This window comes from Camelus ferus, chromosome 16, assembly GCF_009834535.1.
Source record: "Camelus ferus isolate YT-003-E chromosome 16, BCGSAC_Cfer_1.0, whole genome shotgun sequence".
In the NCBI taxonomy this organism is placed as follows: domain Eukaryota; kingdom Metazoa; phylum Chordata; class Mammalia; order Artiodactyla; family Camelidae; genus Camelus; species Camelus ferus.
This window is the reverse complement of record NC_045711.1, coordinates 33,466,791-33,483,193: the sequence shown is the minus strand read 5'-3', so window position 1 is coordinate 33,483,193 and position 16,403 is coordinate 33,466,791. Positions and strand designations below refer to the sequence as shown.

At 34.5% G+C, this 16,403-nt stretch overlaps 1 protein-coding gene across 9 annotated transcripts in view; it reads left to right on the top strand.

The window, feature by feature from the left end:
• TANC2 (tetratricopeptide repeat, ankyrin repeat and coiled-coil containing 2) overlaps positions 1-16,403 on the top strand; it is a 304,320-nt gene that overhangs the window by 130,145 nt on the left and 157,772 nt on the right. For 6 of the 9 annotated variants that reach the window (XM_032457143.1, XM_032457141.1, XM_032457140.1 and 3 more), the window contains one exon: positions 13,239-13,349. The exons of the other annotated variants lie outside the window; for them this stretch is intronic. In XM_032457143.1, the coding sequence (XP_032313034.1) occupies positions 13,239-13,349 (111 nt within the window). The remainder of the gene's footprint in view (positions 1-13,238; positions 13,350-16,403) is intronic. 9 annotated transcript variants of the gene reach the window in all.

The following is a 16,403-nucleotide window of genomic DNA, read 5'->3' as shown; positions in this document are numbered from 1 at the left end:
GGCGAACATGCTGTATACAGAAATAGAAATATAATATTGTACACATGAAATGTATATAATGTTATAAACCACTGGTACCTCAATAAAAATTTTAATATCTTTAAACATTTAAATATGTTATTAAACCCTTTCAGTGACTTTTTATTTCAGCTATTGTGTTTTTCAGTTCTAGAATTTCCATTTGGTTCTTTATTATAGTTTCTACTTCTCTGCTAAGATTTCCTCCCTTTTTAAATTAAGAGAATATATTTCTTTACCATGCTGAAAATACTTAAAATAGCTGTTTGAAATTCCTTATTTGCTAATTACAATATCTGTAGTGTTTTAGACTTGCTCTCCATCTTTTCTTTTGATAATGAGTCACATATTCCTGGTTCTTCATGTATTGGCTAATTTTGTATTGTATCCTGAACATTTTATTTAGTGGATACTGTGAATTTCCTCATATTCCTTCAAAGAGTGTTGATATTTTTCTTTTGGCAGGCAATTAACTTGGTTTGACTCATGGAAAATGGTGTCTCTTGGGCATCAGTTCAGTTCAGTTTAATTGTTTTACCGTTAGCCAGTCTGTTCCACGTATGCATGGTTCAGGAATCAGCCAGAGATTTGAATGGAATCTATACATAGAATCTGGTCAAGCTCCTGTGTATCTCTCTCTCTTTCTGGAAATCCTCCTCCCCTCACTTTTCAGACTCTTGTTGCCACAAGGTCTGTCTTTTGATACTTCAGACTAGAAAAACTATAGGTTTACTATTGGACTTTTAATGACCCCATATAGTCCTGACTGTGGTCTGCTTGTAGACCAAAAGTGAAAAAAAAAAAAAAAGGAGAGAGAGAGAAATTAATCCCAGTCTGGTCTTTTCTTGAAATTGTCAGTTGTCCTCCAGAATCTCTCTGTTGTGTTCAATCCTCAGGGCCTTGAGGTGGTTGATTTTTTGTTTGTTTGTTTTGTCGAGAGTTTATAGTTATTATCAGTGAGAGGGTCCATCTGATAGAGAAGCTTACTGGGCTGTACAGAAACAGAACCTCCCCAAATAGGATTTTGAGATTTTTGTCTTTCATTAATACTGAAACTTCCTAAAGCTATTTCTTTCTAACCATAGAAATACTTAAGTGTTGGGGAGCTGACATTTAGCTTTAGGACCAAATTCTATAGTAACTCTGATTTTAGTGTTCACTTCCTTGCTGCTTATTGTTACATACATGTTTTTTCTTTTTCATACATCCAGTGAGGTACATTATTAAAGACAGAAATCATAAGAAAAATGTTTTACCTTTTAAATTTGAGATTTACTTTTGGCTTCCATTCCTTTTTACTATGTTGTATAACACTGCTTCTGTCTCCATCGTACTACCAGGATTTTTTTCAGATTTAAAGAAAGTAACAGTGAAGAAAGCAATATGTTTAATTAGTTTAAAAATCAGAAGAGGGAGGAGCCTAATGAAAACCCTGAGAAAAGAAAGACCTCTGGCTAAATCAGTGTCTACTTTTTGCATATTTATAGACCACTCCTCTTATTAACATACAACAAAGAATAAAGCAAACAGTATTTCATGCCTTTGTGTGTTTAAGGAAAGCCAGAATAAAAATCTCTGCTTCTGTCTCTAAATCAAAGCCTTGCCTGGTGGAAAATTGTTCTGTTCCTCCAGTTAGCTCTCTATTTTCATGGTTTAATTTGCATCAGAGGCGGCAACTCATCTTCCCATACCATGTTCTTCTCAGGAGTTTATCTTCTTCCCATTTTCCTCTCTGTTCCTTCCCAGACAGATGATCCCAGGGTTTCAGAGTGATGTGTTGCAACTTGTACTGTTACAAAGACTAGAAATTGCTGACAGATAGTCTAAGGTTAGAGAAATGTTGTGATTCATTACAGTTAGTGGGTAGTGGAATATTCTCTGTTGTTGAGTTCTTTACTATAAGATTAATTGCAACTGCACAGTCCAAAAACAAGCCAGAAAGTTACTGGTCCTTCACGCTTTTTGAAAAGGTCTCAGTAGTCATTTTTGTCCATCGACAAAGACTTAGTTTGTTATCTATCCTTGTAGAGTTTTATTACAGTCTGGCACAGCGTCTCCCCTTATGGCAGATTGCAGCAGCTTTCTGCCTCCCACATTGACTACCCAGGATCTTCTTCAGTTAACTTTCCTGAGTTTTGTAAAAGGAAAAAATGGTTTTAATTTCCTTCCCTAATTATCAACTTTCTGCTTTCTTTTTAACCCTAGACCTTTTGGAGAAATCAGTTTGAGTTGTCAGGAAATGACAGCTGACCATTATTTACATGCTTATTATCCAAATCTATTCTCTTCAGTTCTTAAGTATACTTAAAATGATTTTTCTAAGGAATTTTATGTTATTGTACCTAGTCAGCATATTTTCAGCCATTACTGATAGCTGATGCTAGGTGGAAAACAGCACTGTGATGGCATTATACATCATTCTCAAAATGCTGTTCTGAGGTGATTATTCTATAGCCCCTGCCTTAAAAGACTTTAGTAGGGTTTGACAATTAAGACACAAATAATAGAAGGGGGATGGAATTTGTACTTCTGATTTACAATACCAGAATCCTGGATCCAATAACTTAACATACTTTTAAATCATAGTTTGTGAAGTGTTCAAAAGGGAATTAACCAGTAGCTTTCGCATATTATAAATACTTCTCCAACCTACTGTACCTTTTTCCATCATACATACAAGAGGACCTTTACTAGTACCCTGTTATAATACATATTCTGCTAAAGGGAATAACTTCATCCATTAAATAACAGCTGTCCTTTTGGGTGCAGAGAGATAGACACAGCTGAATCAAGAAGCATGAGTAGATTAGTTCTTGCACTTTGGTGTCATAAATCATACCCTCTAGGTGCCAAATACTGATCAGCATCTTAAAATTTGTATGTCTCCCTGTTCCTCCATTACCTGTCACATCATCAACACCATCATCATCGTCGTCATCATATATGTACTGATAACAACGACAACATCTAGTATTGAGCATGTTCTGTGTGTAAGGCACTTTGCTAATTGCTTTACAAAGATGAGTTCATTTAAATATTTACAATAACCTTGAGAGGTAAGTGGCATATTATAATGATTTTGTAGATCATTTAGTTTAGAGATGTATAGAACATCTATTGTGGCATTATCTTTAATCCATGAATCCAAGATCCACATTTTAGTTTCTGTCCCAGGGGTAACTCAGTCTGTGGCCTCGAGTAGCACATTATGCTTCAGCTACCTATTACTAAAGAATAATAAATATTAATATCTTCTTTTTTAGCCTTATCTATAATTTATTCTTTAAGTTTAATCCTTATAACAACTCAAAGAAAAATTATGGCTCACATTTTAAAGAGGCAGAATCTAAGCTTGGAAAAGTTAAATAATTTGTTAATAATACTAACCATGTAACACAAGTCTCACTTTAAAGCTTTCTTTTAATCACTGTTTTCTTTATTCTTTTTCTTTCTTCCTACTTATGATGAGAAAATGTGAATTATAGTGCAGTATTTCTGTCTTACAAGTGATAGAAAAGATATATTTTTTCTTCTAACTTGGGAGAGATGGGGACTAACTTTTAAAACATTTACAAGTACATGTAGCCTCAAGCCTTCACCAAGTCTGCTCTGTATTATGGCATAAATTACATATATAAATCTTATATATTTATAAGTTACATGTATAAAATTTGAGTCATTTTATATTTTGAGGAGGTGAGAATCATGTAGCAAAGAAAAGGCTGTGGCAAAAATTCAGGTTCATATTAGTGATGCAGCTCTTCTCAGGCATCATACTGTCTCACTTCATGTAAAATGTTGCCCAGTGAATTCACTTGCTGCTGTTAGGTTTTAAGTATTCCTTTCAGTCATTTTTATCTGCTTTTGTTGGCATTAATAGTGTGTATGAAATAAAATAATAGGAAAGGCCATATGCTCTGAAACTTTAACAGAGGTAGGATTCTGATAATTTTTAGTTGCATTATTTTTGCTGCTTCTCTTTTCTAATTTTCCTGTGAATAAACATATTCATGTACGATTTTAAATTTTAATGTAGTTATATATAACATAAGTACTTTAAAACTCAGAAGTTGGCCTGACAAATATATATAATTGTTTATATCAATAAACCTGTAATCATACATAAGTCAACATGTCAATATTTTTGAAATTTGGGACACCTTTCAATTTTATCAAAAACCCAGCACTTCTTCAGATGTATAGAAATGAAACCTAATACTATTAAACTAATTGGCATTTGAATATTGTGTTAGCATATTAAAAGGCTTTTCTGAACTCTTATTGATTTGTATATGCAGAGATATTAAAATAGGTAATTGAAATCTACACTGCCTTATTTTATCTCAAACACCCTGAGTTTTGCCATTCACTGCTGTAAAGAGATGACATTTACAACAATGTGTTGTAGGCTACAATAGTTTGCCTTTTTCTTTGTAATAACATGTATGGTAAATAAAGCTTTAAGTCTCAATTTCGTATTGAAATGAGAACTTCTATTTATTAAAAATTCCATTGACGTACTATCTTACAGGAATGTCTTAAAAATTATTGCACTCATTTTTGAAGTAACTGTTTCTTTGGAGCACCATGTGTCTCCTTATTTATTGGTTGTATAGTCTATCTATGTATCAATTTGTTTAGTGTATCCCTTTGTGTAGCACAGCATAATTGCATGAAAATAGAACTTATGTGGGAGACTTACTCTTGAGTTATCTTGGATATACCTTAGAATCACAAGCTTTCTTAGTCCATAAACAGTAAATGGATGAAGCACATAAACAGATCATTTATACCTCTAAAAATATATAGACAAACATAAATAGTTAATTAATTTAACAAATAATAGTACTTGATCTGTGCCCTGCACTGTTACAAGCATTGCTAAGGTTATAGCGGTATGTAAGACAAAGGTTCTGCCTTTTGTCAGCCACATTATGAATACTAAACATCTGGGAAATGTAAATTAAAACACCATGAGAGACTTCTTCCCATCAGAATGGAGTAAGCAGTACTGGTCTTGCACTCCCACTAGAAACAATCTTTTTCAGACATTAGACAGTTGACAGCATAGTAATGTTGATCCCTGGGAGAAAGGATGGGAGAGGAAACTAGGTGAACCTTGGCTTTTTGCCTAAAGATACTCTCCTGATGATGGAGAACTCAAACAGAGAATGACAGTCTTACCAAACTGAAGAAACAGACATCAGAAATTGAGGAAGCCAAGGCAACTGAGATTTACAGAGCACTTAAGAATGGGGAGCTAACCAGAAACAGAACTATGGAATTCTGCATAGGGGCTCTTTTGAATCTTTAACTTAATACTGAGTTGCTCATAGGTGGGGTGAGACTCCATGAGGCTAAATAAAGAATAAATACCAGCGACCTAGAAACCGATCAATTCTTAGAGTTCTGCCAGGAATGGGAGATTTTTTTCATTACAGAGTGTAGAGATCTTATTTAAAACCTGGAGCATTCAGTAGAGATTGGAGAAAGGACACACTTTGGTAGTAGGGCTAAACGTCTTTAGGGTAAAAATTCACTCCAGACCTGCCTAAACAAAGCTTTTAAAATAAGGCTCAAAAAGATCGGACTGATCTGCCAGTAACTTACGTGCCTTGGAGGGTTAGAAAGCTCAGAAAGCAGCTGCTTAGCCTTCCTGTTGACTTCCTTTGTTAATGCTTCCTTCAAGTATCCCTAAATGTAGAAGAGCTTGGACACAGCCAGAGTACCTTTTCTGGTGTTTCCCTTTTAACTCAACTATGTTCTCAGTGTATTTTGTTGGATTTTTTTTTTATGGAAAATAAAGCTGGAAATTAAATAATTATAGTCCAATTATAATGATGATTTATGCATTGTTTGTTTTATGAAAGTCTAAGTCAGCGAGGTGATTTATAGTGTGATTAACATTTATATTACACATGAGTGCTTTTTGAAATTCACTTTTTAAGTCATTTGTTTTATTAAAACTTTCATTTGTTAATGGCTGTCTTTGACTTTATACTGTATGCTATTCATTAGCAAATAATTCTTAGCCAGCTACCACATGCCACAATACTATATTCCAAGCATTACAGCCTAAAGCATTATACTTGAAAGAAAATAACTGTATAAATTTAGGCGGCTCATAATTCTTCATAATGTATATTCAGCCCATTTAAAGAAAGGGGCTAAATTTATACAGAATTTACTGCTTTGTTCATTAGTTCTGCATCTAACTTTTATAAATTTTGTAGAATATGGCAAAGAATACTAATACATTCACCAAAATTTATTCCCCTTTCCTCCTGGGCACACTGCTAAACTGTATATCCCAGCCGCCTTTGTAAATAAATGTGTCATGTGACTAAACTTTGAATAATATGAGTAGAAATAATGTGTACCAGTTTCAGACTAGGCTATAAAAACTTCACATGTACAGTTCTTCCCTTTTCCCCCCTGGTCTTTAGCTTGATAAAAAGAATCTACTAGAGAACTTTGAGACTCTAAGATAAGAAGTGTCTTACTGAACACCCATATTGAATGAGAACTCTTTTTATTGTCTTAAGCCATGGAGATTTTAGGGTTGTTTGTTTTAGCTCTTGGCCTGCCCTAGGGACAAAGAAAGAACCATGATTGGCCTATAACTGTGGTTATATGTCTATGGGAGAGAACCATCATTTTTATGAAATATATTTCATAATTTTTATGAATTTTTATATGACGTCTAAAAGTAAGCTTGAGAGACTTAAGTCTTTACTGACCAGCTTGTGGGTAGATGAAAACACCTCTTTTCCTCTGGACTCTGGTGCTAGCTCTTGTTCTGCTTGAATTGTTAGAAGGGCTGGTTTCATCTGTGTACACCCACAGTACATCCTGTCCCAATAATCCTGTCAACCTGTATCCTTCCTTCCGCCTCCCCTAAATAAAATACTTTCTCTTCTCCATCTTCTCTACCTTTCCTTTTCCATTTCTTCATGACCAGAGGCAAACTTTTGAAGGGTTTTCCCTGCTGTGCCAAGTTTGGTGAGTGAACAGATGAGACCCTTCATATATTATGAAGTATTATAAAGCTCTTCACTATGATCAGTGGAGATAGGGAACGTTTGTTTGAGAGTCCATCCGTGGATAACTGGGGGCCACAAATGAACTGATACTTCTATTGGTTAACATAGTTGACTTTGTCACACTGCGCACATTTCATATTTCACTTATATTTGTATAGGTTTCAAAGAAATCAGATCTCTAATAATCTGTTGTCAAGAATAATTTTGTATTTCTAGCTGTACTAATATATCTTTATTCAGATTTAATATAAATGTGTTCTAATTATTTCATACTTCACAGCATAATATGAGTATGAAACAACATGCAGTAATTTTTACTTGTAATTTAGAGTTGGAAGAATGGGGAGACTAAAGAGGATAATAACATATACTATTTGGGGAGGAAATAGGGAAAAGAGAAATTTATAAAACATTCATTTTTTTAAACTTTTATAGAAAAAAAGTGAACCAGAAAGATACTTTGCCAACTATATGTTAATTTTGTAATTGGTTAGAGCAGTAAAGTTTTATTTTTCATTGTAATGAATCAGAAACTGTTTCTACAGTAGACTAGCCATTGTTTGATAAAAAATTGTCATACCAAATTTTAATTTTCTTTTTCTGGATTGCAGCTGAGGGTGTTTATTTCTTTTACATGTTTTTTATTTTCTATACATAGATATTTTTTCCTTGCGAAAAACAAGGAACTATATGAATTATAGTTTTTTCTCTTCATCTTCTTTTCACTAACATCTAGCCTATGTCAAATTGTCAAATTCTATTGGTTTTTCTTTCCCTCTCAATTTTTTTCAAATTTTGTTTTTGATCCCTCTGTTGTGGGGGAGATGCATCACTGAAAAGGAAAAAAGCTCCTTGGTATTCTTCCTTTTTTCAGGGTGTGGTTTATGTTACCATTGAAGCACAGTCGTGAGAAGTAGTTAATCAAGATACCAGTTGGATTGGAAGGATGCTATTCCCACCTATTTCCCAATTTTAAACCCACCATAGTTTGGGGATTAAGGAGGAAATAGAGTGTCACAAATAGTATCTCTCCCTCTCCACTTCTTTCCCACCCCCATTCCATGAAATCCGTGGTACCCAAAGCTCTAAAATATTGTGAATATTATAAGATTCTGCCTATGAAGCTCTTGTTAATAACTTATTTAGAGTTTTCTCTTCCCAGATAGATTTTCCCCTGTTTCTCTCTACATCTGTAACAATTCTGTAGTTCAGATATTTTCCTCCTATGTTTCCTTTTAAGAATTTTATAGCTTTGACTTACGTTTAGGTCTTTGATCCATTTTGATTTAATTTTTGTATATGGTGCAAGATAAGGCTATGACTTCATGTTTTTGCATGTATATATCCAATTTTCCTAACACCATTTATTGAAAAGACTGTCCTTTCCCCATTAAATGGTCTTGGTACATTTGTCAGATCATTTGGCCATAGGTTTTTTTTCTGGAATCTCTACTTTTTTTCATTGGTCTATATGTCTGTCTTTATGCCAGTACCACACTGTTTTTAATTCTGTAGCTTTATAGTAAATATTGAAATCATGAGGTTTAAGATCTCCAGCTTTGTTCTTTTAAAGATAATTTTGGCTATTCAGAGTTCCTTGAGATTCCATATGGATTTTAGGATGGGTTTTTCTATTTATGCAAAAAACGTCATTGGGATTTTGATAGGGATTGCATTGAATCTATAGATCATTTGGGTAGTATTCCCATCTTAACAATACAAGGTCTTCCAATTTCTGAACAAGGGATGTCTTTCCACTTATTTGTGTCTTTAATTTCTTTCAGCAACATTTTGTTGTTTTCAGTGTTCAAGTCTTTAGCTTCCTTAGATAAGTTTATTTCCTAAGTATTCTTTTTGTAGCTATTCTAAATTGAATTATTTTCTTCATTTTTTTTTCAGATTGTTTATCATTATTGTATTTTTGTGTGTTGATTTTGTATCCTGTAACTTTTCTAAATTTGTTTATTCTAATTTTTTAGAATAAAAATCTTTAGGATTTTCTACATATAAGATTATGTCATCTGCAAAGATAATTTTACTTCTTCCTTTCTAATTTGGGTGCCTTGTATTTCTTTTTCTTGTCTATGCCTAAAATCTTTTTATCCTCCTTTTACATTTGACAATGAATTTGTCTTTAGGTTAACCTTACTGAATATGCTTTTTATCTCAAAACCAACTTGTGAAAGTACTTTCTTGGTACTTTATGTTGTTCTGTTCATCACTATATTTATCCTTCAGTTCTCATTTTCCTGATCCTTGCTTTATTTGATCTGCCTCCATTACATTCTCCCATGATTATCTGAATCTTGTGCCAGCTTCTTCCTAAAAATTCCTCTTTGCTATGAAACTTTTATCAAAAACAAATACTTAAGTAGTTATTTAAAAATTCATATTTTAATGCCTTTATAATTGCTTGGACTAGGTGAGCTTCAGCATCATCTACAGCATCTCAGTTTACGGAGGAGCCTCCATAGGTGGATTATCTCTTTCACCATGAACGTTTCTGTGTGATATATCTGGTTACTCTTATTCCCCTGCCCCGCCCCCACCCCACCCCACCAAAGATCATGGGAAGAATTAGTGAGTACAGACATATTGGGCTCTCTTCAAAATAGGCCCCAAATGATGAATACTTCATAACTTGGAGCTTTTTTTTTTTTTTTTTCGAGTAATGTAACATAAGAGTTACATTGCTGAAAGAGTGACTAAAAAGAAATCCTAGCTTTTACCACAGATGTTAATAGTCTCAGAGATGAGGCCTTGATTTCTATTTTATTTCAACTTTTTTCTTAGGAAAAGTTCTCTCAGTGATCTGTTAGCATGAGGTATTTGTAGATATCTCTCTCTAATGCAGTCTGCAAACTTTAGTGTGCTTCAGAATCACTTGGAGGGCTCGCTAAACACAGATTGCTGGGCTCACACCCTCCAGAGTTTCTGATCATCAACTCTTCTGACCTGAGGTCTGATAATTTGCATTTTTAACAAATTCCCAGGTGATGCTATGCTGCTGGTCTAGGCACCACATTTTGAGAACCAGTGGTCTAAATCATACTCTTTAACTTTCTCTCTGTACCCACAAATTTCTCGTTGTCAAACATGGACCACTTTGATTTGGGTATTCTGCTACCTTCTGAGGTGTTACATGCTTTCTTCAACATTATTCTCTTGTCAATTTTTAAAACATAATTGGTGATACCACTGTTCTTCTCATTCTGCCATGGCGTCATAGACATCTTTGTTTTACCCCTCTCACGCACACAATTCAGACTTCCAAAATTATGCTGAATCTGTGATGGTGATGATGATGACAGCAACAACAGAAACAATGATAAAAACTGCCAGCATTTATAGAGGATTTGTTCTATGCTAATATCACCATATCCAAGCACCATGCTAAGTACTTTACATGTCTGGAATTAGTTAAGAGTCTCATGCTCTACCGACTGAGCTAGCCGGGCACCAGTTAAGCCTCGTAATAATCCTGACTTTTTGACAAAACTGAGGCTTAGTGAGGGTAACTAATTTGCCTAGTTTCTTACTACTACTAAGTAGTAGAGACACAACCTAAATCTTTGGAATGATTAAGCCCATACTCTTAACCAGCTTGCATCCTCCTGTCAACCTCTGCCAGATTTCCAAACTCAAGTCTCTTACAGTATAAGATTCATATTCCCAGTGTTGGTTCAGTTCTTCCCAGATCAGTAGTTTCCTGTTATCCCTTATGTCGCAATGAAGTACCTGGTTTGGTTTTAAAGTCCCCTACCTATCTCATTTCAACCACTTACTTGTTTAACTACCTGGTAAACCCTTCTGACTTAGGGTTCTTTTACCCATCTGAATCATCTTATATACTTTTTTTTTTTTACAGTAAAATATATTAGAATTCCAGGCTTCCAAAGAAAACACTGTGTCCCATCTTCCATGTGTGGTTGACTTAGAGATAACAGTAGTCTTCTATTATTTGGGTGAGAGCAACATTATAATCTACCTTATAAAATAATTTAAATTCATCATTAGACATGCACAGTGTCCCACGGATGAGGGTAGAGATGAAAGTAGAAAAAAAGAATTAAACTTCCACTATGAGCTACAAAGGTAACAGTTGGAATTCCTTGAGAAGGGAAAATAAAGAAGTCTGCATGGATTTGAGTTTCACAGATCTCTAGGATCCTAATTTTCCCCCTTGACCCCATCTCATAATTCTTACACATTCTTCCTACCTCCCTCAATTTCTCCTGCCATTCTTCAGTTTCTTTCTTACATATCTACCCTAAATTGCTGATTCTGTCTGTCTACTAGCTCCAAATTTCATTATAAAAATTGTTATTAAGATTTTTAGATGTATAGAGTCCCTGGAGCAGGGACCTGTGCTGTCTTTGTCAGAACTCAGCAGGTAAAACAGTTACACTTTCATCATAAAATAAAATAGTAAAATTCTAGTAAAGGACTTAAGAGTTTTAAGAATTAAATTATAATAATTTCTCCTATACAAAGCAATGTTGGATACAGAAAATGTTTCATTAATTTTGAATTGACTGGTGAGATTATAATGAAAGAGATTCAAAAATTGGCTGTAAGTAGCCTGCAGATACGCATATAAATCGCTTGAGATCTTCATTTGTGATAGTGATTTTTAAAACAGGCTCAAGTTTTGCACTCAGCAGAGGTAAGAGCTCTGCTAATTCCAAAGCTTGCTTTGGGTGGAGAACCATATGTACTGTTAGCGCCCTTAGCCTTTGTTGCCATGGGGACAGTGAGGCTTTCTTTTGTTTTCTTAACATACACTTGATATATACATACATATCCTAAGATTTAAAGTGTGATTTAGTTGACTATAGGTGTTGCATATTGGCACATATCAAAAATATTTTTTTAATACTTTATATTTTATCTTCCAAAGAAAATAGAGGAGAATTCTGCTCATCATAATGACAAAGTTTTATATTACTTTTTACAGAGTCTTTTAGGGATAACTTAGAATCCCCTGTGAATCAATAATGGATGAGGATTTTGAAGAATATGCGGAAACTTTTGAAAAAAGTAACATGATCCTAAGCACTCACATGTCTGGGACACCTATAGTTATGATACAAATGTCTAATGCATACAAATCAATTTCAGATTCAACTGATGTTTTTGCACCAGTATTATGCTAAGCACTCTAACCCTGTTATAGTTTAGTAGAACTCAGTTTGATAGTATCAAAACAATTGTCATAAGTTTAACTTTTTTTAATCTTTTTTCACTTTTTTTAATAAGTTTAACTTTTAATGTATTTAACTGATAGTTTCAATGTATATCAGTAATGTTCCTCAACTTTCCCCCTAAAAATCATTAAATAAATTTTATATAAGCTTTTAGTAAGAAAACTTTCAGTTTGTGAGTTATACTTTGTTCATTCATTCCTTACAAAAATGAATGGATTCCATGGCATGGAATATTATTATTATTCCATAGACCTCAAGATTGTATTTGTAATTAAATCACATCTCTATCTTTAGCATACGGTTTCAAACCTGCATGGCCTAGTTAATATCTTGGTCCACTAGCAGTTTTGACTTCTTACCCAATAGCTGAGCAGTTAGGTGATTGATTTCCTTGTTAAGCTAGGTAGATTAATCCTATTGAAGGCATTCATCACAACCTAGTATTACAGTAGGTATTTCTGGATAAAGAAAACTTTTTATTACAATTATTATAAACAAAATCTTAAAACTTAGTCCTGGACTTTACTCAGTTAATACCTGTGTTTAATGGCAAAGGAAGACAAGAAAGCTCGTTGCTTTATAAGGAAAGAAAATAACTGAAGGTAATAGACTAGACAATTACAATTTACGCTTATAGTTTTGATGATTAGATTTTAGCTTTTCCAGTTTGCAGTGACTTTTTAACAAGACCCATCTCCTCTATGAAGAATGCAGTTAATTTTTTTTTTCTGGCACAAAAAAGTAGGGTAACCTGATCTGAGTCTGACAGAGTGTGTCGTTCATTTAAGTGCTTCCATCTGTTGCCTGCTGTTCCCCTTACTCATGACCCCTCTATGTTTCTCTTTCCCTTCTCTTTCCCTGTTTCTCTTTCCTTTTTCTTTCTTCCTTCCTTCCTATTTTCCTCTCTCTCTCTTTTTTTTTTTCTTTCCCTCTCCCTCTCCTTCTCCCTCTCCCTCTTTCTTGTCCTTAGCCCCTCTGAGGAAAGCAAAGTTTGTTGAGAGCCCACGAATTCCAGAATCCGAGCTTGGCTCACCAACTCTCACTTCAGCTCAGAAACTGGACGTGGATGCATACTGCCCTGGTAAGCGTGCATGCAAAGTGCCTGCTTTGAAAGAGGGAGGTTTGGATCAGGTCCATCCAGCAGAGCAGTGTTTTGCATGTATACTATTTATTCATAAAAATATATCCGTTACCTCTTTTGCAACTGATTGCGTATTTTCCTTATTAGAACACAGTTTTACTGAACATCCTTTTTGACTGTGGGTATAATTATGTGAGTAGGTATTGAAAACAATTTCAGAGATAATTTTCAAAAGAATTAAACTAATTTGGTAGAGAAATCGTTTTCAGGGTGATTCTTGTGATCTGAGATACTTGGGGAAATTTTGCTTTGGCCATGTGCAATCAGGCATGTTAAAGATAGAAATAAAAATGTTCACTCAACACTGGTCCTTTACATATTACCTATTTTACTTAATCCCTGTTGTGTTTCTGGACAGTCGTAGAAAATAATTATGATGTTGGAAACATCATACTTGAGTTAGAAAAGAAACATTAAAGGTTCCTAATTTGGACTACTGGACACTCTGTTAGAAACACCTCTTCTCATGAATGGCCTGTGAGCACATGTGAGAGTTCACTAAAACCCTTCTTGTGTGGGAGCCAAACTGAGACAGACTCATTATCAATGCTTAGATTCTTCCAAACTTAGATGAGTTGCCTGGCAACATCCTTTACACTCACTCTACAGTGAGTCTATAGAGCTGTGTCGAAATGTTCACAGCTCTAGTTGAGTATACAGATCATAGCTTCAGTAAAGGACTTTAGAAGACTTGGTTTTAGGTCTTTTGTTTATTTGTGCTCATTAAAATTGCTATTAAACCACAGTGGATGCAACTACTACATATTTACAGCATTGGGGATCAGCAGAATAAGATGATTTCTGGTTTGAGGGAAGATAATGGTAGCTGTAATCTGAAATATCAGGGAACCTCTGAAGCCAGGGAAGACATGTTTAGAAAAAAGAAAAAAAATTAAAAGGTGAAAACTTGAGCCAAACTTAATCAGAGACATTTGATTTTATGAATCAGTTTTGAATATTGAAAGACCTTGGGGATTTTGCTTTGAGGGTGCATGCAGAGCCTTACGCTTCATCCACTGTCCTAGATGACTGTTCATTTTTAAATCAATTGCAGATATGTATCAGGAACCAGCTTTTCTATTTCTAAAAGGAACAAAATAGCTTCTTAAAATGGCACCTTAGCACATTGTTAAAAGAATCTTTTTTCATGTTTTGAGGTATTGTCACATTTTGGGAGCAATGAAATATTATGCTTTGCATTTTTTCACACATTTTAATGTAATAAAATAAATAAATGCACTAATTCTCTATTTCTGCATTGAGCTTTGGAAGAGAAATCCTATCAGAGGCCGTTTCTTTTCCAGATTTGCAAATCAGAATGATTGTGGGAAGACTAATCTTTTACTTCCTGATTGCCCATCTGACATCCTTAATCTAATCTAGTTATTGTTACTGTCAAGAAGCAAGGTAGCTGTTCTTGGTTACAATGCCAGTGCTGAATCACTATGAGAAATCCTGTCCATGTTATTACTTACGTGTATTTTCCACAAGCACGAATCTTTGCTGAATTGGAACTGAACCAAACCAAACCTCAGTTAAGATTTTCAGAAAACCAGAAGAAACTAAAACATACTGCCAAAATGTTCATTGCCATGCTCCGCAGTGTCTCCTTTTCTTATCTGAAACGGATTAAAGACACAGAAACTTCTCTGTGATTTGCTCTTTTATAATAGTTATTAAACTCTGTGAAAGTAAGTTTCTACAGAGGTAAGGTTAGTGACCTGAGGGTTGAAGCTATTATCTTATACACGGTACCAAAAATTAACAATAAACAAATGAGGTCAGTATACTCATAAAGCGAACAAATATACTAACAGAACAACGGTCATTTAATGATATAATTTATTATATTTTCATACATAATAGTACAGTTAAAGCTAGTGTTCTGATATCTTCCTGGCCACTTTTATTCCTTATCACATGCATATTTAGGAAAACAGTATATCTTTCAGAGATAACAATCATAAGCTAAAGGTTAAAACAAGCAGTGGTTCTCAAATTTTAGAATGCTTCAGAATAACCTGGTGGACTTGTTCAAATGCAGATTGTAGCACCCACCTCCAGAATTTCTGATTCAGGAAGCCTGGGTGGGTTGGGAATTTGCTTTTCTAACAAAGTCTCAGTTAACACTGAAGCTGCTGGTTGAGGTTCCACACTTTGAGAACCAGCTGGATTACAGGGCTGCCCAGGCTGCTTACAAGGCTGTAGGCTTCATTCTGCTGTTGACTTCTGAAGAGTAATTGGGGATGTTTCCTTATTATCTAAACTTAAACCTTTTGGTGCCTGTATTTTAGGTGGGAAGAATAAAGCTTTTGTGTCTGAGAAATGGACACATATTTTTCTTAGTTTGTTGTTTTGTATGCGGTATCTGTGTATCCATATGAAGTTTTCAATGTTGTCCTTCAAGGAAAAGGAAATTGTGGATCAAACCAGAGCAAGTCGTTGATACTGGTCTGCAGAGTCTAGGGAAAGCTACAGTGGGATGTAGCTGTTGATCTAAAATATTTGTCTAGTAAACTGAGGGATTTGATCTACATAATATTAGATTCTAGAATGCTTAATTTAAGTTTTACTGTTCCTCAAATCAGATTTGTTGTATGTGGAAAAATACAAGTAAACAGTATGTTTGGTTCTGCAACTGAAACCATGGAGATGATTGATGTTACATAACTGAACTAGCAGAGTAGGGGATGTCAAGTGAATTGTGTCTGATAATCGTCTTACAGTGGGGAATTTAAGACCTAGAGAATTTAAGTGATTTATGTAAGGTCACAAGCAGGATTTATGGTTGAACTCTCGACGTGGATACAATATAGCCCAGAAGTACATTGCCCCTAATTCTATTATTGTGTAAATCCTATAAGCACCCCTTGACTTACCCTTAAATTAAAAAGTAGAAAATTCAGTTCTTAAGTATGAGACAGGGCTGTATTTTCTTTTTAGGGTAACCAACTGATATCAGTGCTTTTAATAAAACAATTCCCAAAATAAGAG